This window comes from Pundamilia nyererei, unplaced genomic scaffold (assembly GCF_000239375.1).
Source record: "Pundamilia nyererei isolate P.nyererei 1_Seehausen unplaced genomic scaffold, PunNye1.0 scaffold00024, whole genome shotgun sequence".
In the NCBI taxonomy this organism is placed as follows: domain Eukaryota; kingdom Metazoa; phylum Chordata; class Actinopteri; order Cichliformes; family Cichlidae; genus Pundamilia; species Pundamilia nyererei.
In genome coordinates, this window is record NW_005187425.1 from 4,453,132 (window position 1) to 4,479,363 (window position 26,232).

General features: G+C 39.9%; 1 protein-coding gene across 2 annotated transcripts in view; it reads right to left on the reverse strand.

The window, feature by feature from the left end:
• The window catches only part of LOC102208960 (SH3 and PX domain-containing protein 2A), a 59,290-nt gene that overhangs the window by 19,651 nt on the left and 13,407 nt on the right, over positions 1 to 26,232 (reverse strand). For both annotated transcript variants that reach the window (XM_005727466.1, XM_005727465.1), the window contains exons 3-7: positions 20,062 to 20,137; positions 19,350 to 19,426; positions 18,497 to 18,588; positions 11,454 to 11,485; positions 3,096 to 3,224 (exon numbers count right to left, since the gene is read on the reverse strand). In XM_005727466.1, coding sequence (XP_005727523.1) covers positions 3,096 to 3,224; positions 11,454 to 11,485; positions 18,497 to 18,588; positions 19,350 to 19,426; positions 20,062 to 20,137 — 406 coding nt within the window. The remainder of the gene's footprint in view (positions 1 to 3,095; positions 3,225 to 11,453; positions 11,486 to 18,496; positions 18,589 to 19,349; positions 19,427 to 20,061; positions 20,138 to 26,232) is intronic.

Here is a 26,232-nt window from a genome sequence, read left to right on the forward strand (position 1 = left end):
TTCTTGCCAACAAGTGACTTTCGGAAAAAAATGTCTTGTCTTGTAAGTGAAAGTTAAGGTTTTGTCTGAAATTCCTCTAACCCCGCCCTGCCTATATAAGCCCGGTGAAGCAGCAGAGACACAAAACATACTGTACATAGGTGGTGCCAGGGGGTCTTTGGGGAGATGGAGGGATGCTGTAAGTCGATCTTTTCACAGCAGACAGACATTCCTGGAGTTCATGTGGCAAACCGTAATTCACAAATGCTAATCTACCCTTAGAAGAGAGACGTTAAAAGCTGATGGTATCCACATAGAGAAATTGTCAACACAGAACTGAGGGCAACACGCTTAGCACAATAATTATGATATTTCCAGAAGCGTCTGCAAATTATTTTTCCTTTCCTACGTCGCCCTTTAAAAGGCAAGGTTTAAACCGCTGAATACAGAGCAACTGAACTGACCAACAAGCCTGCTAGCTTAGCTTTGGTTAACATCTCTCCAATATAGTGTAAACTGAGGAGGCATCCTGGAGGATCCATTAAGCCATTATAATGAACCAACCTCTCTGAACCACTAACTTTGGCAGGAAATTGCTTTTTCCATTTTCTCTCCGAGTTTCTCCCTGCACTATTCTCTTCTCCTGAGCCAGCATCTCCCCCTGGCAAACTCTCATAAAAAAGACAAATAAAATAGCTGCACAAAGAGTGAGGACAAAAAATTATTAAACTTTAACAATCATTTTCTAAGAAAGCTTTTGTTTTCCTGCATCTGTGTTAGTAAATAGTATTATTCAAGAGAACTGAATCAGTGGGCCACCTTGCTGATTTACCACACACTGCACCCACTTCAAACACCCCAAAAAACAGCCGACAGTATAAACTACTGTACCAACTGAAACAACGACCACAACACAAACTATATCATCAAGCCAGGGCGACGGAAAATACTTGCTCGGCTTGGGATAGCAGGTTGGAAAAGTGGAGAAAGCGGAGCTCACTTATAGGGCTGACCTAGATTCAGTGCCCCGTCAGAGGCATACATTATCTAATCCAAGGTAAGGGAAAGTCGATAACTGCACTGGGCAGGAGTCACAGCCAATGTCTATGGTGCAGTAGCTTTAACAGCAGGACTTTGGTTGACGTTACTGGGTGAATGGCAGAAACAATACAAAGCTGCACTTTTCCATTTCTAGATCTGGCTCTATTATAAGCTCATGCTGTTGCACCTTTAGATGCTGATATAAAATTAGATGGCAAAGTTTTCTACTCACTGCATCCAAGACTCTACAGGGGGACTCATGCGGCTTTAAATCTGCCCAGATTGAAAATCCATACAGCCCTTTTATCATAACAAATACACCAGACACTTTTAGTACCTCTAACTCAGCAAATTCACTACATAGAGCTGTAATACACAGATCAATCTGTCAGAAGCTATTAAAGGGTTTGTACTTATACTGCAAGGGAATGGATGCTAAATCAAATGAACTCTGAAATCTTCTTAGCACACACCTGGTCTTGTTAGTGCTGGCAGAGGGACACAGAGTGATGTCACCCAGCCAAATGGAGCAGAGTTAGCCAGCTTCCACTGGAAAGGTGTTGATATTTCAGCCTAAACGCTAGCAGTGCTGCTGGAAACAGTCTCCACAGCAAATTGTAAGGAACGCGGGTTATACTTACTTTTGTGATCTCTGTGGAAGTGTCAGTGTATAATAAAACTGTCAAATAGCCTTCAGATGTGTTTTCAAAAGCCTGCCGTCTACTATTTTGCTTTCTAGAAACTCATAAGAAATCCATCTAACCAGAGATGAATGAATGAGCTGAAGTGAAAGTGGCAGCAAAATATAGCCTGCTTCAGAGATGAGAGGCAAGCAAAGCAATAATAACATGAAACAAAGTTAGAGCAATAACACGGAAACCTGGAAATCATAAATCTGCAATGAGATGTGCATGAGTTTCACATGGATCAACAGTGCACAGTGGTCAGCTGAAAGACAAAAGTGAAGGGGCCCATAATAAAAACAGGACCATGCACTTGAAATTCATGGAGAAAAGCACTCATATAAGGCCCCCAATAAAAGGACTTCAAGGTGTTGGAATATCCGCCTCACTGTGGCTCCCCATTGGGTTGAAATCCTACCGGAGCAGAGAATGAAAACAAATACATGAACCCAAAGGCAGGACACATGACACTTCAAAGTGATCCTACTCTGTGGACCTTTTTCCTTAAGGCCACTGTGGCAATCACACCCACAGTGGAACCTAAATCCAGTTGCCTTCCCTTCACTATTTCCTCCTCCATCTCTCTTTTGCCATCCTCCCGCTGAAGAACACATGAGTCTGATTACTGTTTTACTGTCTCAGCACACCATTAAAGCTGGACGTCAGACCCTGTTACCAGGTTTATTTCTCTCCAGTCCCTCCTCTGCTTCATGTGGCAAATTCAGACACGTGCTTAGACCTGGCATCGTTGATATTTTAGCATATTTAGGACACATGTTTAAATTTGTGATATTATTTGTAATCCATTTCATATGTATAAATTATATACTTCATTAGGTCCTACTGTCTTCTTCCACCTACGATAAAACAGTCCTGGGAGTACTACAGAATAATCACTGACTAACGTGAGACTGTGCTTTATGTTGGCATTAAAGATTCAGTATTGTCAAACTAAATTACATATACCCTAAATTTGTAATCTTGGCCCTGTCTGCTAGCTCTTCCAAGAGGTTAAACAGCTGACTAAGGACTCTCTGCAGCTGGCATTTGTAAATCCAGCATGTCTTGCTGGCTTTCCATTAAAGTGAGGTGGAATAATTAATATGAGTCTGGAAGACATTCCTCTTGCTAGAGGCAACATTCTGGCCCTCAGCCTAAACCAACAGTGGGAAAAAACAGGGCTGACTGCAGGCCAAAGCGAGCCTCCAGATGGGGGCTGAGCAACAGCTAGCAGGCTTCGGACAAAGAAGGTGAAAGAGTCGAGATACAGAAAAGGGCAGAGTGTTCGAGGAACTATATGACTGAATACTGAATGTTTGTGTTTTACATACACATAGCATGCGTGCTGTTTTTCCTGCTCAATACTGTTGTGCATCTGTTTTGATTACTCACCACTCTCACTCTTTTCAATGACGTCGACCACCTCGCCTGCTTGAAGACTGATTTCTGCAGGCTCTTGTTTTTCGTAATTGGCCACCACCACATACTGTTCCAGAAGCATGGGGTCCGAAGCATCCAGACCTGGGGTTGATGGAAAAAAACATGCTGTCAGCCAGCTGCCAGCCATAGGTCCACGAGAACGACTGTTGGGCACTCGTTGTGCCATAGGCCACTTTGTTTGTAGAGCTTAGCCAATCACAATATTCACGAGGTTCAGTGCATCTTCCCCAAAGTCTAGCCATAGAGCTGCATGTCCCTCCAGCCCAACATCAGGGGCAAAGGAGACAGTCTAGAAAAAAAGAACCTCCCACCAAGAAGTAAAGGATCAGACATTCAAGTGCAGAAAATCCATTCTGTTTTACTAAAGGGACTTTATCCGTTTTCTCCAACAAAGCTGACTCCCAGTCAGTAGATACACATAGACACATGAACACAGTGGAAAGGCTCGCAACAACGGGAAAGCAAAAGGAGGTGTAGAAGTGACAGAAAAGTGAGCTAAAGCCAGCTGAGGACAGGACAGTAGAGTGGGAGAAAGAAATGGTTTCCCTTGGAAAATAAACCATCTGCTAAAAAGCCTCCTTCTCTTCAGTTGGGGCTGGAACTGGGGGAAGAGTAGGGGGGTTGTGTACGCCAATCATAAGAGTCGGCATAAGGGGCCTTAAATAGAACCAGATGAAGGGGCTGGAGCTGTGCTCAGAGGGATGGCCCCCTGTCGCCTTGAAACACTAGAGCTCTGACTACAGCGTGCAACCCAGCCAATGGAAATCTTCCTCTGTGTACTTAACTGAGTTAACCATATAAGCGCCAGCAGTGACTTAGATTTGTTGATTTGGTTTGCACTCGTTTCCTAACTGGGTCAACATCTCACCAGATTTTGGTTCATTAACTAACACCAGCACAGCTTTCTCAAGTAGCATACATGTGTTTTCATTCGTGAAGGTATTTAAAGAAGGCATCGTACATAACCGACAACCCGCAACATTTTTTGGTTCCCGCTTTACATAACTGAGTCCGGCTGAAGCCTTAATCGGGAACAATCTCTGAAACAAGCATCCCTGAATGGACTAAAGCAGATCTAACAAGTGTCAGCTGGAATCTAGTCACAGGCCAGCGACACTGAGCTCAAACATTAACAAGACCTTCTGTTGATCACCGAGTTCAAAGCTGTGTGGACACAGGAGGAGCTTCTGTGTGCACACTAGATTATATCTGTTTACTCTATTACTGCAGTTGCAACAGATGTTTACTTTAATGGTGGTTTAATATCAGCAAAATACCAACAAACTTCCTGGAGATCCTCATCTCTTCGTGGGCACACTGGTCCAACTTCTAACTAACTGCCATCAGTAGGGTCAGTTTAACAGAAACAGCCAAGCACATACAAATAAAAGCCTTTTTATGGGGTAATCATAGTTCCTGGAAAGAGCAACTCGGTTTGTATCCTGATGATGGAAAATAAGAAAAGTTCAGTGTGATAAATGGAAGATTTGAGCCTTAGATAAGGAATGATTGAGAAGGTTCGGATTAAGCTGCCATTTCTCTAAAGAGCTCACCTGGCTACAGTCCCGCAGACTAGAGATTAACATTTCTCTAAATCTGGATAATATTTCACATTCAATTCAGGCACTGCACTTGAAATGTCAAGGAGCTAATAACTCACATAGATGAACTCAGCACCATTAGCATCTCACATGATGAAACTGCCAAAGAGTCTGACACTGGATTACTGTGGTCGGGCTGCGGTTTATGAAGCTTCACGTTATTTATGCAAGATGTTTTGTCAGACCACAAAATTGGGTGCAGAAACAATGGAAGGAATATTATATAAATATTGCCTTTTTAGTCTTCACTGTATAATATGACAGTAGTTACTTTGGTACAGCAGGCAGAGTTATTTATTTTGACACTGTTAATAGAAATGTGTTGTTAAACAGTTTGTTTTAACTCACAGGTCAATTAACTCTCAATGAGGATATGTGAGCAATTACTGCGTACTGGGTAAGTGAGTAATTTCAAGTCTATAATTTCGCCTGTATTTATGGAATATCTCCAACTATATATGTTTTCTATCATGTTTCATATCTGTCAAATATCACAAATTTTGTAGACTGGAGAAAATGTTAAAACATGAGGACAATTTAAATGTTTCCAGGCATCATCCCTGTGCTCGGTCTGTCCAGATTTTAAAATGTATTAGCATGCATAACTTTTACCAAGTGTAATTTAAAATAGCTTTAATAAACAGCAATGCCATAGACTCATTCTGTTGATTTAGCTACTCAATGCTGGTTGTGAAATAAAACACTGACCTCTGTGGAACCCGCCTCCAAATATCTTCAAACTTGGACATTGTTTTATCAAAGAAAAAGAAAACAGAGGGCTCATTTGTCAACAATGCATTTTCAAGACAGATGAAAATAATACTCAGGTCATGAGCTCATAAAACTCTGTGTCAAAAGACGTAAATGTAACCTTCTTTAGCACACAATTAGCAGCTGCTGCGAGAAAACCGTAAATCTGTGACCTGAGTGACTAAAGACTCTGTCAGTAAAGTCAACAGGCCTGAAAAACAAAAGCTAATATTTCATCCTCTTTCAGGAAATGAAATGTTTTGCAACAGCAGGAAGACAGAGCAAGAAGAACATGTGTGTGGGGGGGAAAAAGCAGACTTGAACAGGATAAGCCTAATTTCGAAACAGTGTACGAAATGTGAATCATACAAACTGTGTACAAAACAGTGTTTCAGACAACACAGTGAAACATAGTGATCATAACAACTAAAATATATACATAGTATATGCAAAAGAAAGGCAGCTGCAGAGTGTATGAACACTACTCACAACAAACACTGCTGAAAAAGAAAATATATTTAAATGTTTTAATCAATAGCTAAAAGTAATCCTGCCCCTGTAGTATCTGTAATATCCTGAGAGCTCACCTGATCAGGTTTATATCTTTGTGAATGTGTATGTATAAGTGGAGGAAACCAGAAAGAACAAACTTGTTCCTCTAAACAAAAAGCATAACCAACCCCAGAACCAACATACATTGCAGCATGGCTAACTATTTTTCATTAGGCTGAACTATTTTGCACAATAAATAGGCTACATTTAAAAAGTATAATTTCACTGTATTTATTTTAGTCTTTTAAAATGTGTGTCTACGTGCAGAAACATTATCTAACACGTTATGCATGTTATGCCATATTAACTTGTTAAATGATTGTCACATTACTGTTAAGTTGCCCAGAATGTGCTTTATTTTCTGTTGTGTTAAATTAGAAGTGGCACTGTGAGTGAACTTAATTGATTGGTTAGTGCGTCAGAAGAGCTACAAGTGTGAAAACTGTCTTGTTACCATAGACAGTACAAAACATGGACGTAGCATCCAGATCAGAAAAATGAAGCTAGCTTGAAGTTTGTTAAATCCACCTTCTATCTGAAAGCCACCAGATGGCGATAGTTGTAGTTGAAAAAAAGGATTTCTGGTATTATATAAGTTTATGAAAAAAACAGTTGGCTCGACCTCTGAACAGGTTTTATTTTTATGGGCGAGCCATCATTTACAAAATAAGTCTATTTTGTAAACTTGGTTCATATAGTGTTTTAAAACTGAGGATTGTGTCTGGTACAGTGTGCACACTGTGCGATTTCCCTGTCAGACCTACTGCTGCTCGTCACAACCGGAAACGTCAATCTTGAGGCATCTTTTATGCTGTAAATGCTTTTTACATTAGGTCAAGTTTGACATAAAATCGTTCTTTTACTGAATATTTTTAAGTTACATCAGTTTAATTCCAAGGAAAGGGAGGCAAATGAATGCCAATTTATATAAACTAAGAGGAATTAAACTGGAAATTTATTTAATTTTTATTGACATTTATTTGTTTAAATAAAGTAAGCTAACTCCCAGTCCTATAGTTTTAGTTTAGTTAACTCATTCAGGTGTTACAGTTGGGAGGTGTGTGTATATGTATTTTCTTGTGTACCCTGCATGACCAGTGACGACCAAAAGCATTTATGAGCTTTGAAAAGTATTTCTTCTCGGCTTCCATCAGATATTAACCACTCGGTGTTTATCTCTCCTCTCTCCTATTTAAACACGTGCTTCCTGCTCCCACCCTTCCACTCCCAAATGTCCCAACTCCATTCAACCCCCAACTCCACCCCCATTCTTCCGTCATCAACTCCATCCAGGAATGATGACAGTTTGGAACTTTGCAATAATTCATCACCAACAGGAGGAAGCCAGAGAGTCTAGTCTACTCATTCTTTTTTTCCCTAAAAAACGGTTTTCAGGCTTTTCAAGCTTTTTGCTTGGTAACATGGTTGGCACAGGTCGTTATATTTTAGTGCCACATTTCTAACCCTGGGGTATCTTTGTAAGAGCAGAACCGTGTTGAGAAGATTTGGCAAAGTGCAGTGCCTTTGTTTGGCTCATCAGCAGCAGATGTGCAGCTGGATTAGAAAGGGACACAGAACTGCTGTTCAATGTAGTACAGATGTACTCATGTCATTGAATCAGTATGTGGCCCTAAGGGAAAAGAGGCAGACCACAAATAAATAGTACAGAAACATTCACCCAAATCATCTCAGTTAGACAGCCTTCACATTTCAGTTAGAAACTGCTGAATAGCTTCATCATCCTCACTTTTGCCTGCTGATTCTCGCAGTAAAGCGTAGCTCTGCAGTATAAAACTATTGGAGTTCCAAATATCTCATGATCCACTTGGTAAACACTGAAAGTCACAGTATGTTTATATTTGCTACACGGGTTTCTGCTTTTGAAAAAAATTGAATGAAAACTACAGAGCTGATGATCTGGAGGAATCAAACATATTTTTTTTTTGGGGGGGGGGTTACTTCACTCTGTGTTGTTGCCTTTTTTGGCACAAAGCTACATTTCTTGAAAAACAAGTGCACAAAAACAAGTGCTGATCATTGGAAAATATGAAATCACTGCCAGGCTGTGTATCATGTGAGCCGCATCTTTGTCCACATACGCATGATAACAACAGAACAGGGACCCACTCATAAAAACACTGCTCTACAGCACTACTAGAGGCAGTGTAAAACAACCCACAGTGCACCTTTAACTTCACTGGATGTTGCTGATATGAAAAAAAAGAGACTGGAATCAGATTCAAACCGCTAATTTAATAAGCGAGACTCTTCCACTTCATCAGGTTTTCCAGTAGAAAATCTGACGCCTGCACCACCGAACAACCAGAACGTAAGGAAAAAGAAACATAATGGATCCTCGGTTTTACTTACACAAAATCCTAATAAAAAATATGCATTTGCAATTTTTTTCCTCATCAGTATAGTCTTTGAAGAACTGTCACTAGTCATCTCTTATCAGAAACCGTGCATCCTGTACTGTATCTGTTCTGTGCTGCAGGGGCCAGAGTTCAGGAGAAACGGAAAAAAAATTCTACACCAAACCTAGAAATCTGTGCATGAAATGAGCTGTTATATGACAACAACTAATAAAAAAAAACATCTGTTTGATCGACATTTGATTTAAAACTTAACACATTTCATGTACTGCTTGACTCATAATTATGTACGACTGAACAAAAAGGCCCAGTATTCAATAGCTTTTCATTGACAGGGAAGCTTGCTGAAGCAGCGTACGGCTGTTAAAGTGGTTTGGAAGTCCTCATTTGCCTTAATGATTTCCTATGCCAGTTTAAAAATCACATCCATCTGCAAACACAAACAAACACACGGCCCTCTTGACCCACCCACCATCTGACTTGTTACCAGATTCCTTCCAACACGCGCACGCGTACACCCATGCATACTACACGTAGTATGTAAACTCCCTCACAGACACAACCTCATCCACACATATGCACCCCCGTAGGTCCTGAGAGACCTGCAGCTCAAATAAAGACAGCAAGTCTGCACACATAAACACACTCACTGGGCCTTTGCGCAGCACTGACATGGTTTCCACTTGCCACGTAAACCTCCTCTCCTCTCCAGCTGCTTTTCACATGCACTACACCCTCGAGCGCTCCATTTCTTTCTTTCCTACTCAATTTCTATCTGTCTTCTGGTCAGCCAGCTCTCTTTCTGAACGCACATAAATACTAAATCTTTTAAGCTCCTGAACTTCGGCATCCTAGGAGCACAGTAAGCAGCAGTTGATCCTGTTTCCTTTAGAGGTTCGCTTCTGACAGTGTGTCTCTTCACCTAACAGTGATTCATGCTGACCAGCTGAGTATCGGCAGTCAGCCCTGACAAATCCATTAAATGCTAAAAAAAAAAATGGCATGGCTTTCTTTGAATCTCGTGTAGATTGTTGCAAGGCTATGATGCAGAATCAATCACTGCTTCGATCTTGCAGGGCTCCAGAAGCGTGAGTCATAAACAAGAAATGAGATGTGGGTCTGAATTTTACTGAAAACACATGACAGATGAGATCCCCAGTTTATATAACACAATTTCCTTTCACTACACTTCTTTTCACTACCCTCCATCTAGTATCAGCTCTACCAAAAAACACAAAAAGAGAAGAAGAACATTTTTTAAAATCCCAACACAGCAAATGATGACAGAACTGTCACGAAGTCAAAGATGATAACAAAACAAAAGTGAATGATCATCTGTGAGTGTGCTGTTCCTGTTTTCTTCTCTTCCCAGGTAAACAGCGTTCCAAATCAAACCTCTAATCGCTCAAAGTTTTGTGGTGAGGGGTTACATTCTCTGTTTTAGGCAGGGGATCAGTAAACTCTTAAGGGAAACCTGCAACGTGTAATTATGGAATACATAAGCTGCAGCTACAGCAGAAATTCACCACAGACTCACTGCACTTATCTGCTGTCCTGCTTTGAAAGAGAAATATCCATCTTTAACCACTAATGTCCAGCATGGGGACTATACTGGGGGGCTTCAAGATCAAGTATGGGGAGCTTAAAACAGTATGAATAACAAACCAGCATACGTACCAGATATAAAGTGTATTATTGTGCTTTGATTAATAAGACTTGAACCCAAAAAAATGTTTAAAATAAGAACAAATACATGCATATAATAAAGTCTGCAAAACAGATCAATTTTAGATCTAACTAAATTATTCAAAATAAAAAGGACAACTACTACATGATAAAACTTTCCAGGCAACTGATATGAATATAACTGGAAGCCAATCTAATATCTTGCACAGACTGAATGCAGGCAACACGCACAGACACACACAGCTGAAATACGACAATTTTTTCCATTCCAGTATGTAGCTGGAATTCACTGTTACATAAAGCCTCAATACCGTGGAACGCATAATGAAATTAGGCTGGGGTCTTATTTCGTTTGGTGACAATTCCAGTGCAGCTTTTCCTCAGAGTGGATCACCCACAGAAAATTAACTTCCTAGGAGCTTTTATAGCCCAGCTATGCCGTACGTAACTGCGGCAGACTGCAGGAAGGGATTGCCAAAGCAACTTTACATCTGATTGCAGGACGAACGTGTAATTTGTAACGCGTGCGGGTATTCTGAGACTTCGAGCACGCAAGTGGATGCATGCACAAGAACTGGACAGCTGTTCACTAAAACTCCTCTCATGCTTTTCCTGCCACCTCCTACGCTCGTATCCCGATGCTCAGCTGAGTCACTCAGCACTCTAACACACAAAATATTAATGCAACGGCCTATTCTGGCAATGCAAATGCAGAGGCACAGACAGGTGGTCTCGCCCACATTACACTGTTTTCCTGACCATTTAATAATACCACAGGATTGTTTATGGCACCAGAGTCACACTCATGGCGGACAGTTTGGAAAAAAGAAAACAACACATAATTCACAGCAGCACAACCAGAAATGTACATGTTATTTATTTAACAGTTTCTAAACTGCCCCAAACAGTTATCTTCATAACCAGCTAATCTGCAACTTATTTTCTTGATTAATTGAGAGATTCAGATTGTTTAGTCTCCAGAGAGGCCTAAAACCAAATATAATAAATTTACTGTCACATGGGGCAATAAAAGGAAGCAAATTCTGCAATTAAAGAAGCAGAAAAAAACATTTAGCATTGCTATCGAAGCTGAAAATATTAATATCATATATTTACTGATATATTAAAATCTTTATCGTCTTACTGAGGTCATCTATCTTCTTAAGCCCCCACAAGAGATATCAATTTTTTTCCATTATCAACAAACACTGATCTCATTTTCAGTTCTGCCTAAGACTCCTTAAGACTTTGACAGGTAGAATTGCAGGAGTTGCCTTTTCTTTTAAATTTAAAGCAGTACAACTTTTTTAAAACCCATGAAAATTAACATAAGGATATTTTCTTACCCGATTTACGTTTGCCAGTGCCTCCAAAGTCTCTGCAAAAGAAACAACAGCAGAGCAACATGGTCAGAATGAGTGTGTAAGCAAGAAAGGCCAGAGCATTTATATGACTGGTTACAGCTGAATCTTTGCCCGGGACCATCCAAGTACAGTTGGCACACAAGTACCAGCCAAACCCTCGCTGAGAATGCACGAAGAACTTGACCCACTACCAGTGGGAGGGAGACAGGGTGGGATACATATGAGTGAGTCGCACAATAAGTGTGTCAAGGACAGCAACAAAGGAACCCATCGGCCCTTTTAGCCAATGTGTGTATATTTCTGTTAAAAAGCCAGATATGTTGTACATGAGGAGAATGCAGCTGCCTCTATTTAACAGAACAGCGTTTATTGACTTTACAACAGTATCATATCCCCCTTTAAGTCCCATTCATCTTAAGATGTGAAAGCATCTTTCTGTTCCGAACTATGAACTGTAGAAAAAAACACTGAAAGGAAGCGAGCTAGTGTCAATGAACCTGCTCTGTGCTTTGACACTCATGAAGGTCACAGAGCAGCGACTATCCCTTCACTGCACCCACGCTTACTGCGCTGCTCAAAACGCTGAGCTTAATCAGCAGAGATGGGATATTTATGTTTACTTTGTCAAAATACTATATGCACTTTTCCCACTCAGTGTACTGCAACTTGTGAAAACACATGCAAAGTCTACCAAAAAGAGTACCAAGCTGCAGGTAACAGCAATAGAAAATTTATGTGTTTAATTTACTCAAGTAAAGCGTTTTTTTCTCTATTTTTTTAAATGCAGTGCATGCGCTGTTGAATTCGTTAAAATGCTTTCCTGAACTGTTTGTGGTTTCTTTATTTGTACGCGTTCTCTCAAAAAAATGAGCGTTGATTTGTGACGGCCACCTCGTATTACAGCAGAACAGGTCATTAGCCTAATTTCCAATTGTCACCGTTGTTCTATTCAGCCTCTTTCACACTGACGGAAATTTGTCATTTAGAGACAGGCAATAAATAAATGATGAATAGTTTTTAATTAATTCATTATAGGTTTGTTGATTCAATTGGAGCACTCACGCTTCATTAATTGCATGCAGGCACACAAGTGATGGTACTTCACATAATTACTCCATTCAGTTTGATGGGAATTTGTTTATAAAGTGGAAATGCATAAACATTTCAGGCAAGACCATTTTAGGAAGTTCGGGCTGAGTGTTATGTCCTGGTTTAGTTAACTTGCAGAGAGAAAACACCGAGGAGAAGTTGAGTTTTGACACAGATGGAAGCAGACACCTGGCTCTATGGAGGGCCAGCAGCAGGACTGGAGCCACAGCCAGTTATGGATATGAGCACATGTTTGGATAAACCCTGTCCAACGTTTGCCAGGTTACAGTCTGTTCATCAATACTCAGTGTTTGATTGAACCAAGTTATCAAAAAAACCAATTTTCAAAGTAGATTATTTGACACTGCTGTACAAATAAGCTATTTCGCATTTGTTTTACATCTATATAATGAAATAATGTAAAATATATATATATATATATTTGTGATAAAATAATATCGGCACAATTTCTCTTTTTCCCTGATGAATGAGCAAAGTAAACACAGATAATTTATGAGACAATTATAATAATGAATTGCTTATAGATTGATTAAAAGATTAAATAATAGACTGACTAAACTGACACGGAAACAAAAAGGCCATGAACTGAATTTCGACGGCGTAAGAAAAATCATTAATCGTTCATGATGAGCAGCAATATAAATGTCATATCTTTTGATAAGATTGATGAACAGAACAAAAAACAAAGTTAAACTTTTGCGCCAAGCCACATAAACAAAGCTGTGGATTAATTAAAAATGCATAGTCCAACTAACAATGGAAAACTTTAAAACCCCAACTTTATAAGGAAAACACATCTAAGGTCAGAGGAGAATGGGCAGGCTGCTTTGAGCTCATAGGAAGACAACAGTCACTCAAGTAATCACTCGTCGCCACCAGTCTATGCATTTACAGATGCAGAAGAGCATCTGTAAATGCAAAACCTTGAAGAAGAACAGGAGCAGAAAACTGCACAGTGTGCAACTACTGTCTGCTAAGAACTCTAGACGGAGGCTACAATTCTCACAAAAATTGTACAATAGAAATGAGAAACATGTCGCCTGGTCTGATGAGTCTCAATTTCTGCTGCAACATTCAGATAGTAGGGTAAGAATTTAATGTAAATAGCATGTAAAAAGCATGTAGCAGTGATTCACACTGCTCATAGTGATGTAGGTCCATTTTCTTTGCACACTTTGGGTGCCTTAGTTGCAGTTGAGAATCCTTTAAATGCTCTATCTCAGCATGCTGACCATGTTCATCTATACAATCTACCGATCTTCTGATGGCTGCTTCAAGCAGAATAACACAAAGCTCAAATGATCCCAAACTGACTCTTGAACCTGACAATGAGTTCACTGCACTCAAACTCCAGATCTCAATCCAGCAGAACACCTTTGGGATGTGGTGGAATAGGAGGCTCACAACTTGGATGTGTAGCCAACAAATCTGCAGCAACTGTGTGATGCTATCATTTCAAGGATGGCCAAAATCTAAGGAATATTTCCATCGCCTTGTTGATCCTGTGCCACAAAGAACTGAGGCAATTCTGAAGGCAAAAAGGGCTCCAACCCAGTACTAGGGAGATGTGGAAAGTGTGTGTTATTCCATTGGTTTCAGATTTTCCTATGTGTAAAATTGTTATAGATGTTAAATATTTCTTAATTATTTTAAAGATGTTTTCATTTGTTTTTATTTTGCCAAAATCTGCTTGGGCAGAGATGAAACTGAAGTAAGGCGGGGAAGAAAAGTGGAGATAAAGGAGACTCTTGACATGCCCTGCTTGCTTGTGACCTGTAGCACAGAGGTGGAGTAATATCTCTCCCAAGAGGAGACTGAGCACACAGTCCTGGCTTTGTGTACTTTCCTCTTATCACCAGTAAAATCTAATAGGTGAGAGGAAGGCAAGGGGAACGAAAATATGTCCAAACACTATTAAAAGTTTAAGACTGTGCTTGTGTATTTAGAGGTAAATTTCAACCTCTAAATACACAAGAAGCTGAAAAATAGTCTTTTCAAGCCATAAAGCTTTAGTTTCATCATTCAGACCAGGACGCACATACAGTGCAGGACACACGCACTAGCACTGAACACATCATTAAAAATTCAAACCCATGAGAATCCATCTGAAGCTTGAGTTGGGAGTGACCATCTGTTTGCACATAACTGCAAACTCTTTGTAGGTGGGCCTATTACAAAAAAGGAATGTGTAAGATATTAGTGCTCGCATTTTTCATCCAAGCCAGAGGACTGAGGTATCTGCCTTTCTTCAGCACACAGACACTTCTGCACGACCTCGGATTAACCTCTGCAGGAGTAACCTCGAGCTCGAGTCAATGGGTCGACATCATTGAGCAGCAATCCATTACGATAGGGTTGTGATTTGCACATAATCTCTTACTACACCGTTTCTGTGCATATCCTGTAACAAAAAAAAAAAAAAAGGTGGTGAGGTTGACTCAAATCCTCACAAAGGCACACACACTGCTGCAGTCAACCTCATGCGTACTGGCCCCAATCTCCAGCAAAGCTTGGCTATGATCACACACTGATGTCAGGTTAAAAGAATGTTAGTTTGACTGTGTATCAACCACTAATTACTCTCCTTGTGGTGAAACAATGATGTCGAATTAAGACTTAAGCTGTAAAGAACAACTGCGTTTCATAACTTTTTTAAAATCCTTTGCCTTTTGTTGTATTAATCATGTTCTGTATATGCAATCCCAATGTGAGGGCTCACCCTCCAGTTAAGTACAAAAAGCAAGCTGTCACGTGTGTTTTGGCTGAGATTAAGGTTAGGGTTTGGCATGTAACAACTATAATTAAGATAAAGGAGGTTAGTCAGGACATTTTCTTCCCAAATTGCTTGTGTTTACATCCACATACATATATCAGGAAGAAAAGGGCCACCGATTTTCTACAAAAACATTATATGTTTTGAACTGATGCTGCAAAAGTGATAAGAATTTAAACAAAATTCAACTATTTCACTGAAGTGACTAAATGAAGTTAAAGTTAAGATGGAAGACTGACCTTCAAAGTCACACCTTATGGAGGCAATTTTGTTTCTTGCATCGCTGTTAGATTTTCTTTTCCTTTGCCAACAGAGCTTTTGCTCTGAATCATTGTGGATCATTAGCGTCATCTTGATTTTAATGATTTTGTAACTTCTGATACTAATTTCTCTTGGATATGATCGAAATTTGCAAATGTTCCAAAATTCTTGTACGAGTAATACTTGGATAATCTGACTGATCTGAATCATAACATCTTAATCCGAATTTGTTTAGAGCTTATGTATAATATAAGCTAAAATATAGTGTGTGTGTGTGTAACATCACTACTGCAGGCTGCTATTGTATTGCATCCCATACATTAACACTGTGATTGTGTCCTCTTGGTGACTTCTTATATTAGAATAGGACCACTTGGTTCAAAAAGAGAAATTTAAAATCAAATATCACGCTCTCTTTATTTTTTATTACCATTTGTTTTGTTAATATTTTAAATGTATGTGATTCTTTTATATAAATGAAAGAACAAATACAACAGAACAGGTGGTGTATCTCGTCTCCTTTTTGTTTTTTTCCCTCTTGATTGAATCAGGATAGTTTCCAAGCTCCTTGGTTAACAAAAAGAAAAAAGAAAAGAAAAATGAGATGGCGAGGTGTAAACTTAATTTGTCTGTATGAAAGGTAAAATGTTATTTTAAATTGACATTATGGGCATATGTGCCTGTTAACTAGATTTAATTATACTTCACAACACTCCCGTAGATGCTGGCCTCAGAGGTGGGAGTCCTGAAAACATTTCCCCTCGGAGGTTAATAAACTGGAACTTTCTGCAGTCACACTGCACATACAGCCCATGGATAGTTTTCACTAAACAACAATAATACAGAGGCTGGCGGAGAATGTATTATCTCCAGCAAAACACCTTAAAGCTAACTGATGTCAAAATGAATTAAATTGCTGTGTTTCAAACAGCAGAGACATCCACTTTCAACTCTGCATCACTGTAAAACACTGAAGTGTTCAAAGACCGATGACTAAAACTTTGAATTTTAATTTTATATTTAGCCACTGGCATTCATTCTCAAAAAGGAACTCTAACTTCAAAAGGTCTTCCGCATGTTTCTTATCACAACCTAATTTGGACTCCAGGATGTAAGATGATTTGTAAGACTACTAAAAAAAACAACAACATGTTTTTATTATACAAATTTATAACATCTGTCTCTCCAAATTTGTCTCAAAGCTTCTTTGAAAGTTCCCCTTTCTTATGAAATATACAGTGGCTCTCGGCCATTAACCGTCTGGAAATATTTTAAAAGAGGATATCATAATTTGAACGAATTGGGCGAAAGCACTGTAAGAATCCCTTTTGTTTAATTGCATTTCAACCCCTCACTGAAAAATCATTTTTAGTGATTTCCTAACAATAAGAAATATTCAGATGTCTAAGAAGTATCAACATATTAATTAATCCTTTTCGATGGCATTGTTAAAAAACCGAAGGCATAAACACAGGTGAGTTTTTTTCTCATTAAATCTGCCTTTTTTCTAACTTTCCATATAGCCAAACACAGCTTTATAGATAGATCGATAGAGCGATAGATAGAGATATGTAGTGTCTTTTAGTGTCTTACTTCACCAATATACGACACATTTAATTATCAATATAAATCTAATAACCCAATCGAAAACTGAACGCAGACTGAGGCATGCATTTATGATGGATGAGGCACCATCTTTCATTCACCCAAATGCTATAGAAACGTCTTGTAATTTTTAGCCAATCATGTGGCTCCCTCTTGTGACAAGCAAAACAGTACCTGTGTTTTTTTCCTGTGCAGTGACCACTGTTGAACGTTAGATGGCAGTAGCATCAACAGGCTTGGACATGAGCAACAGTGCATCTCTATCGAGGCTGTTTGCAGGGCATGTTTGAACCGTGTGGAAGGAAATGTCATGACAGGACCAATTTTCTAGGTTGATTGGACGCATTTTTAATTGCTTTCATGACCTCTTTCATCTGTTTCATTGTGTTTCAGTGAGTGTGAGTGAAGCTCTATTAAATCTACAGGCAAGGTTTTTCGTTTCACAAATAAACACTTCTAAAACCATTATTTGTAATTAAATAAATTAGCCGAACAGGACAGCAGAATGGTTCTTTTACATTTTTAACATATTAAATATTTAGAAAAACTATTTGTTTCACAGCTGGGTGTTAAATATCATAATTTTAGAGCATAAAAAGAACATGTTTTCTGTGAATTGCCCAGACCACCCCAGGAGTAAAAAAACAACTTGGGCAGCGGGTGTTATACTTTAAGATATCAATTTAAGCTACGCTGGACTGTCTCTGAGATTAAGGGAGCCTCTCACTTTGAAGTGAGATTAACATGCAGGGGTATTAGAGGTTAGAGGTGATGGGCCCACATTGCTGATAAAAATATAATATCCCAGACATATGACTGAACATAAATCTAACGGAAAGAACAAAATGTAGACAATGAGTGATATTGCAGCCAGGCCGGATTTACTCCCACTCTGACTTTGAACTGAGTATGATAAATGGCTCGCCTGAGAGCCTTATCTGCCCTGAGACTTGAACTCCGACGTGCTGTCGTTACACTGCTGATCCTTCCCCATTTGTTCTGGCATCAGGTGTCACCTCCAAGAAATCATTATTAATAAAAAGCAGGGCTTCTTGGAGCCAGATCAATCAATCATCCCTGACAAAGCAAAGCCTCTGGATCAGGATGGGTCAACACGAATTAAAGGCAGCTGCTGAGCCACACACATTCAGTTTGCTTCCATATCCAATGTTCACATCCCACCAGAGGGCAATGTTTGGCGTCTAACAGTTCATGCATACAATGCCAATGCTCAATAACAGCTTGTGATTTCTAGCACATAGTTATAGTTACTCACTCTGTGGGAGGGTTGAGGTCTTCTGACTTAGTCTCAAAGAACTGAAGGACCTCCTCACTTTGGGAAATGTGGGTGGGAAGTTTCATCAGAGCCTAGGAGAGAGAAGGGTGGGAGAAAGCTACTGATTCCAATAAAAACAATAAAAGGTCACACTAATGTGTGTCAGTTTGGACTGAGTAACTGGTTTATAACACTTAGTCACTACCCAGTCACATGAGAAAACCAGGCAGAGATGTGGAGGGTGTGCAGGGGAAGGAAGAAGGCTCTGAGCAGAGAGAGAGGGTTAAAACAAAGAGAAAAACACAGACCTCAGTTTGATTGAAATTAAAAAGACACCCTCATGTAATCTGTATTTTCAAGAAAGCTTTGTGCTTTCATTCATTCATTTCAGGTCCAATAAATGAGAAACTGCTGCCACACTTGGCAACACACCTGCCCCACATTCCCATCTGTGGGCTAATAAGCATAAGAGGATCAGGTAGCTATCTGCACTCATTGCAACAATTAAAGTCTGCTGATTCATTCTTAGTCTCTCTTTTGTTTTTACCCCTGCGTGCCCCCATTTCCCTCGTTTCCTTCATATGCTGCCTATTTACATTGGTGACAGGAAATGACAAGCACAGAGAGCAGTTGCTTTCCTGTTGAGGCTGGTGGAAGGGAGATAAATGTTGAGGCCTTGAAAAAAACTGTGGTAAATGTTCAGAGGGTAGAGCACTGACAGAGATAAAGCACTCTTCCAAACAACATATAAATTAAAAATGAGTAGTCTCTTCAATAAGAGATGCATTGTGCTGCACACAGGTTGAGAAAAATCCAGCTCTGGAAACAGTGAGGCATGCAGCTTTTGTCTTACTTTGCAGTAATTATCCAGGTGCTTCAGCCTTCTGACGGCTACATCTCTTATGTGACTGCGGCGAAATAAGACTTTACCTGAGGAAAAGCAGAGCACTGTCAGGTGTATATAACAAAAAACACAAAAATATTATGATTAAATGCTTAACAATCGTGCTATAATTTAGGCTTAGACATTTATAAAATCCCAGCATGATCCCTTTCCAGCTCAGCTGGTACTGACACTGAGATATAAAATTCCAACCAACATATGGAGAACTTCTCTGGAGCTGATTGCTCTAAACTAGTGGGACTAATGTGAGGCAATTGAATCCACTTTTTCGCTTTTTCCCATTTCCTAATTTCTAACTCTTATGAGACTGAGATTGCTAAGAGCATGAAGCCTACTAAATAGAAAAATAATGCAAACCATTTGGGGGTTTAAAGGAATACAGTTCACACCATGGTGGGCTTACAGCTTGTCTAACAAAGGATCTCTTCACTGCTCTCCTCTGCTCTGGCCCACAATGAGTTTATCAGATTAGACAAATCCCTTTCTGCTAGCCTCCTACTGAGATGGCCGACCACAAAATGATTTGGCCCGGATGGAGAATGGAAGCCAATAAAACAAAGCAATGTGGTAGGCGATGCTATGGAGTGTGTAGGAGGAACAACAAAATGTCTAATAAGACAACACTGACAGTGCCGAGTGTGTGCACACTGAGTTTAATCACCTGGCAAAAAAGGAATTATTCTCTTTTTGGGGTCTTTTTGTCCTCCATCAATTGGAAATTTGTCAAGGATTCGCATCTGCAAAAAAGAAAAAAAATTAAGAAATAAAAATGAAAATGTAACACGAACATTAATTGTGGAGCAAAACTTTTTTAAAAATCCCCCTTTCTAATACAATAAAGACATGAAAGGCAAGCAATTATAATCATGTAAATGCTTGATGGCAAAAAAAAAAAATCAAACAAACTGTCAATTATCTATCGCGAGTTTAAAGTGGAGTAATCTGTGATGAGATACAGGAAAAGGGGGTCTGAAAATTCTCCAGCAACAACTGACCATTTTGTAACAGTACATGAGTTCAACACAGAGTATAATTATATATCATCTGAAAAACCATTTAAAGTGCAAACCATTTCACTTTGATAGCTGGGGCAGCAGGCAAGGTTACATCACCCTCTTATCTAAGAAAAGCGCTATATAAATACAGGCCATTTACCATTTACCATTTATTTGAAAAAACCCTCACAAGGAAGCCACTTAAGCAGCTTAAAAAGCCATCAGGGTGCATAACAGGCACTTTGATGTTGACACTTGATACATACAGTATGTCTATTTACAGCATCAATCTCTCAAGAGATTAAGCAGGGAGCGAAACAGAGCTAAACAATGAAAAACAACTGTTTTACAGTGAAGATTTCCTTCTGAGGGTAGCTGTCCCTAACAGTTTCAACATGATTCTCCTTGGATACGCATATTTTGTATTTGGTGAAGTTTTGATGAGTGCTAAAAAAAACAAAACATGCATTGCATGTGTGTTACATACTACAAACAAGAGTAGGTATGTATTTTGCTACAGAAGGACATGGTTTTTGTTATTTTGCCTGTTTACACTACCACAGTGAATTCTAAATTAACCAGTAAGTATGTGATTGAAGTGTAGGCATTTGGCTTTAATTCAAAGGGTTTCAATAAGAAGTTTACATTAAATATTTAAAGAACTGCAACGCTTTTTAAACCCAGTCCCAAATCTCCAGAGGCACAAAAAGGATTGTTTTTAAAACCTGGATGAAAATCTCCTGCCTGAAGTCTACCCCAATCTACCCCAGTAAATGTGGGTTCTTCTTCATACTCTGCCAGGCTTTTTCTCCAGCCACCTGGAGTTCCTGTTTGTGGATATTTCCCTTTGGTTTTGCATTTACTGAAAAACATGTTCATCTGGGTTGAGATCGTATTACTTGCTGAATCTGGCCACTTTTGGGCTGCTTTTGCTTTTGCACCATATGGCTGAAACTGAGCACAGAGTATATCCCTGTACACTTCAGAATTCACCCTGCTGCTTCTATTGGCAGTCACATCATCAGTGAACGTAGTGGGAACCATATATGGCAATGTCTTATTTCTCCACCATTTTTGACAGATGATATCGTATGCTTCACATCATGAGCTGTTTCTTTCCTTCTCCATACTTTTGTCTTGCCATCATTTACTTTGGTACAAGTTAACCTTGGTTTCATGGGTCTAAAGCAGTGCAGGCTCTTTTATGTTTATTTTCTGGCAACGTCTAATCTGGCTCTCTTGTTCTTGAGCGTAACCAGTTGTTTACACCTTATTGTAAACATTCATGAAGGCGTCTCTTGATTGCAGACTTTGCAGACAATGATACACCTACCATCTTGATTTCTTGACTTGGTTACATGTTCTAAAGTTGTTTTTCTAAACCATGGAAATAATTCTGTCAACATGCACTTTAGCTGTCCTCTATGGTCTTTCAGGCCTTTTGGTGCTGCTGAGTTGGCAGCTTTATTCATTCTTTAAATAATGCACCAGACTGTTGACTTGGCCACTCAAAGTTTTTGCCATCTTTCTGAAAGGTTTATTTTTGTTTTTCGGCCAAACGATGGGCTCCTTCACTTGCACCGACCTCATATTTTAAATTACAGTGGAAAGCCATAAATACAAAGCCCATAAATTCCTTTGCCTCCAAATAACAATGGAACAGGCCTCACTTGGCCAGGAAACTACTGGTCAGTCAACTGTCCAATTGCGTTTGAGCCTCTGGGTATAAAATGGGTGTACTAACCTTAACAGTTCTAAACAGTTAATGCAAAATGCATGTAAAAACCCTTGAATAAAAGAAAGCTGACTGTCTGAACTTTCATCGCATGCTGACTGCCTGATTTAAAAAATCCATTGTGATGTGGTACTTTCAAAAGGAAAATATATCTTTGTCAAACAAATGATAGACCTTAACTGTAGTATCGTCTTTGTATTCACACGAGAGCATCTTACAGTAACAGGTTTAAGATGTAGATGTAACCACGCCTTAATTTTTCCTCCCTTGCCTTGTTCCAGATGTGCTTTACCAGCAAATTCTGTGAGTATCAAGCTGAAGCACACTCAACTGGGAGGAGAAGGAAAGGTCTCAGTTTAAACTGAGCCAAAAAGAAACCAGGTGGACAAACAGAATCAGGCTTGGAGGTTAAAGTTGGATCCAGTCTGTCTGGATCTGTGGGAGTTGTTTGTAGGACTTGTGCAGCAAGAGGTGGTTTGGTTTGATGTTGTGGTTCTTTCGTTTCCACTTTAATCTGCTGGCTTTGCTGAATCTAAAATTTTCTCCCAGGGCATAGCATGTTCCCCCCTCTCCCCCAAACTACAGACTGCTAACAAGAAATGTTTTCCTTTGAAATGGACAGTCATCATTATTGTGTTTTAAGGGCAAAGCAAAGTGCACAGTATAAAGAATCGTCCTGGTTAACCACACCTGCACATAGCCATGGTAAAATTCCTAATCTTACGGTGATTACAGTCTAATGCCGAGAAGGCACGACATCAAATATGTATGTAAACCAGACTGTGTAGTTTAGGATGCTATGGCAATAACATAACTTTACAGGCTAGGCTGTAATTCCTCCAAATCCCAGTAGTTATAACAACCATATTGTTTATTTGATACACAAAGCTACACGCTCATCATGTTATCAGGCTTACAGCTGGATGTAGCTGTGTACTCCCTCTAATACAGGAGTGTTCACTCAACACTTGTAAGAAACTGCCTCAGCTTTTCATTTGGGAGTGAGGATGACATCACTACTGGAGATCTACGTGGCTACACTCACAGCTCCATGGGACAGTTTGGAACAAAAATCTGATTGAAAACACTCCTCATATTTTGTTTACCTTTAATTCAGAGGCTTTGGGGAGCAGAGATGGTGTACTTAATCTACACTCAACAAAAATATAAACGCAACACCTTTGTTACTGCTCCCATTCCCCATGGGATGGACGTAGAGACCTAAAATTCATTCCAGATACACAATATAACCATCCCTCCCAAACAGTGGCCACAAATCAGTCCAAATGTGTGGTAGTGGGCACATCTGCTATATTGAGATAATCCATCCCACCTCACAGGTGTGCCACATCAGGATGCTGATCTGACATCATGAGTAGTGCACAGGTGTACCTCAGACTGCCCACAACAAAAGGCCACCCTGGAATGTGCAGTTTTTTGCGCTATTGGGGGTCTGGGGACCCAGAACCGGTCAGTATCTGGTGTGACCACCATTTGCCTCATGCAGTGCAACACATCGTCGCATGGAGTCTATCAGATTGTCAATTGTGGCCTGTGGAATGTTGGTCCACTCCACTTCAATGGCTGTGCGAGGTTGTTGGATATTCGTGGGAACTGGTACACGCTGTCGTATACGCCGGTCAAGCACATCCCGAACATGCTCAATGGGTGACATGTCCGGTGAGTATGCTGGCCATGCAAGAACTGGGACATTCTCAGCTGCCATCTGCCCTGAACAATGTGAACCTTGATTCATCCGTGAAGCGCACACCTCCCCAACGTGCCAGATGCCATCGAATGTGAGCATTTGCCCACACAAGTCTGTTACGGCGACGAGCTGGAGTCAGGTCAAGACCTCGATGAGGACGACGGGCATGCAGTTGAGCGTCCCTGAGACGGTTTCTGACAGTTTGTGCAGAAATTGTTTGGTTGTGCAAACCAATTGTTCCAGCAGCTGTCTGGGTGGCTGGTCTCAGACGATCTTGGAGGTGAACCTGCTGGATGTGGAGGTCCTGGGCTGGTGTGGTTACACGAGGTCTGCGGTTGTGAGGCCGGTTGGATGTGCTGCCATATTCTCTGAAACGCCTGTGGAGACGGCTTATGGTTGAGAAATGAACATTCAATGCACGGGCGACAGATCTGGTTGACATTCCTGCTGTCAGCATGCCAATTGCACGCTCCCTCATTGCTTGTGGCATCTGTGGCATTTTGCTGTGAGACAAAACTGCACATTCCAGGGTGGCCTTTTGTTGTGGGCAGTCTGAGGTACACCTGTGCAGTAATCATGATGTCAGATCAGCATCCTGATGTGGCACACCTGTAAGGTGGGATGGATTATCTCAATATAGCAGATGTGCCCACTACCACACATTTGGACTGATTTGTGACCACTGTTTGGGAGGGATGGTTATATTGTGTATCTGGAATGAATTTTAGGTCTCTACGTCCATCCCATGGGGAATGGGAGCAGTAACAAAGGTGTTGCGTTTATATTTTTGTTGAGTGTATATTTCTATCCCACGCTCTGCCCAGGAAACTGCAGTGTATTTAAGTTGTAGCGTTAACACTGGGGAATGTCTATCAGGCAACAGGTGCTATGATGTAATGACATGTCCTGTCTCTTTCCACACTGTTTGGTAATCAGTGTTGTGAATAAATACCAGAGGAAGGAACTGCAATAAAAAGTCAATCATCAAACATATCTTTATTTTGTCACAATGATGTGAATTATGGTGACTGGAAAAAAACAGAAATAGCTTCTGTAAACTGTAATGATAATCTCTTGAGCCATTTAAAAATAACTGAGCTCACAGGAGAAAGGAAGAAGAAACCGACACAGACACTGAGCTGTAACAGAAGACAAAGAAACTGTTCTGAGATAGGAATTTCTGAGTGGGAAAACAATCAGATTTCATTGCTGGGGTGTGTTTTGACATCTTCTTTGCAGTTGTCTACTGCAGCGAGATCGTGGTGCAACACCCTTTTGGATAGAGTAATAATAACAATTTACTACAGTCATATTAAATATTTCAAAGAAATCTAGAAATTCCTATGAAACACCCCATGATTAAGCAGCAATGACTTAAAGAAATCATTTTCTATGTGACAGTCTCTCACAAGATTCTGGAGGAATGGCCCGCACTTCTTTACAACGTTGCTTCAGTTCATGCATAGTTCTCTTAAGGTCCTGCCACAACATTTTAAGGTTGAGGTCTGGACTTTTTCTGAACCACTGCAACACCTTGATTCTTTTCTTTTCCAACCATTCTCTTGCTGCTTGGCATCATTGTGCTATTGTGGGACCCAGTTTCAATAAAGCTTTGGCTATTGGACAGATCGTCTCACATTGTGGCTTCAAAACAAGCCCAAATAATCACCCTTCCCCCACCATGCTTGACAGTCATTTAAGGTGCTGATATGCTTTGTTTTGTTATCACGATCTCGTTCAACAAGACTTACTGTTTGTTTGGATGCACATTTCCAAGACAAAACCAAAGCGCTCACATTCTTTAAAGCAAAAGAGTCTTTCTCCTGACAGTTCTTTGGAACAAGCCAAACTTGTTCATATGCATTCCTGTTTTAACTGCACTGTTGTAAACTTTAACATTTAAAATGCACTTGATGCCTATAGAGTCTCAGATGTAGCTCTTGGGTTTGCAGTTTCTCTGAGCATTGCACCGGCTGATCATGGGGTAAACTTGCTGCAACATCGAGTCCTGCTCCAGAAAAAGCAACATGAAATGACTACAAGCTTGCAGATGAAAAATCGGATGGTGTGGAACAAGATTTTTATAGTTTAACCAAAACTATACTACAAAACTAAAAATACATGTAAAAAAAAACATTTCAGTTAACTCAAAATAAAAACGAGACTTTTTTTTTTTAAACTTAACTGAAACAATTTTTTGTGAACTTTGGAAAATAACTAAAGTAAATAAAATTTGCCTGATGAGGTTTTGAAAGACATGCTTATTCAGACTCTGGATTTCTACAATACTATGACACACTATCAGTTAACTGCTTAAAAAAAGTTATGTGTTTTTATTGTAATACCCTTACTAATTTCCTAAAAGAAACTAAACATTCTCAAACAATAAAAAAT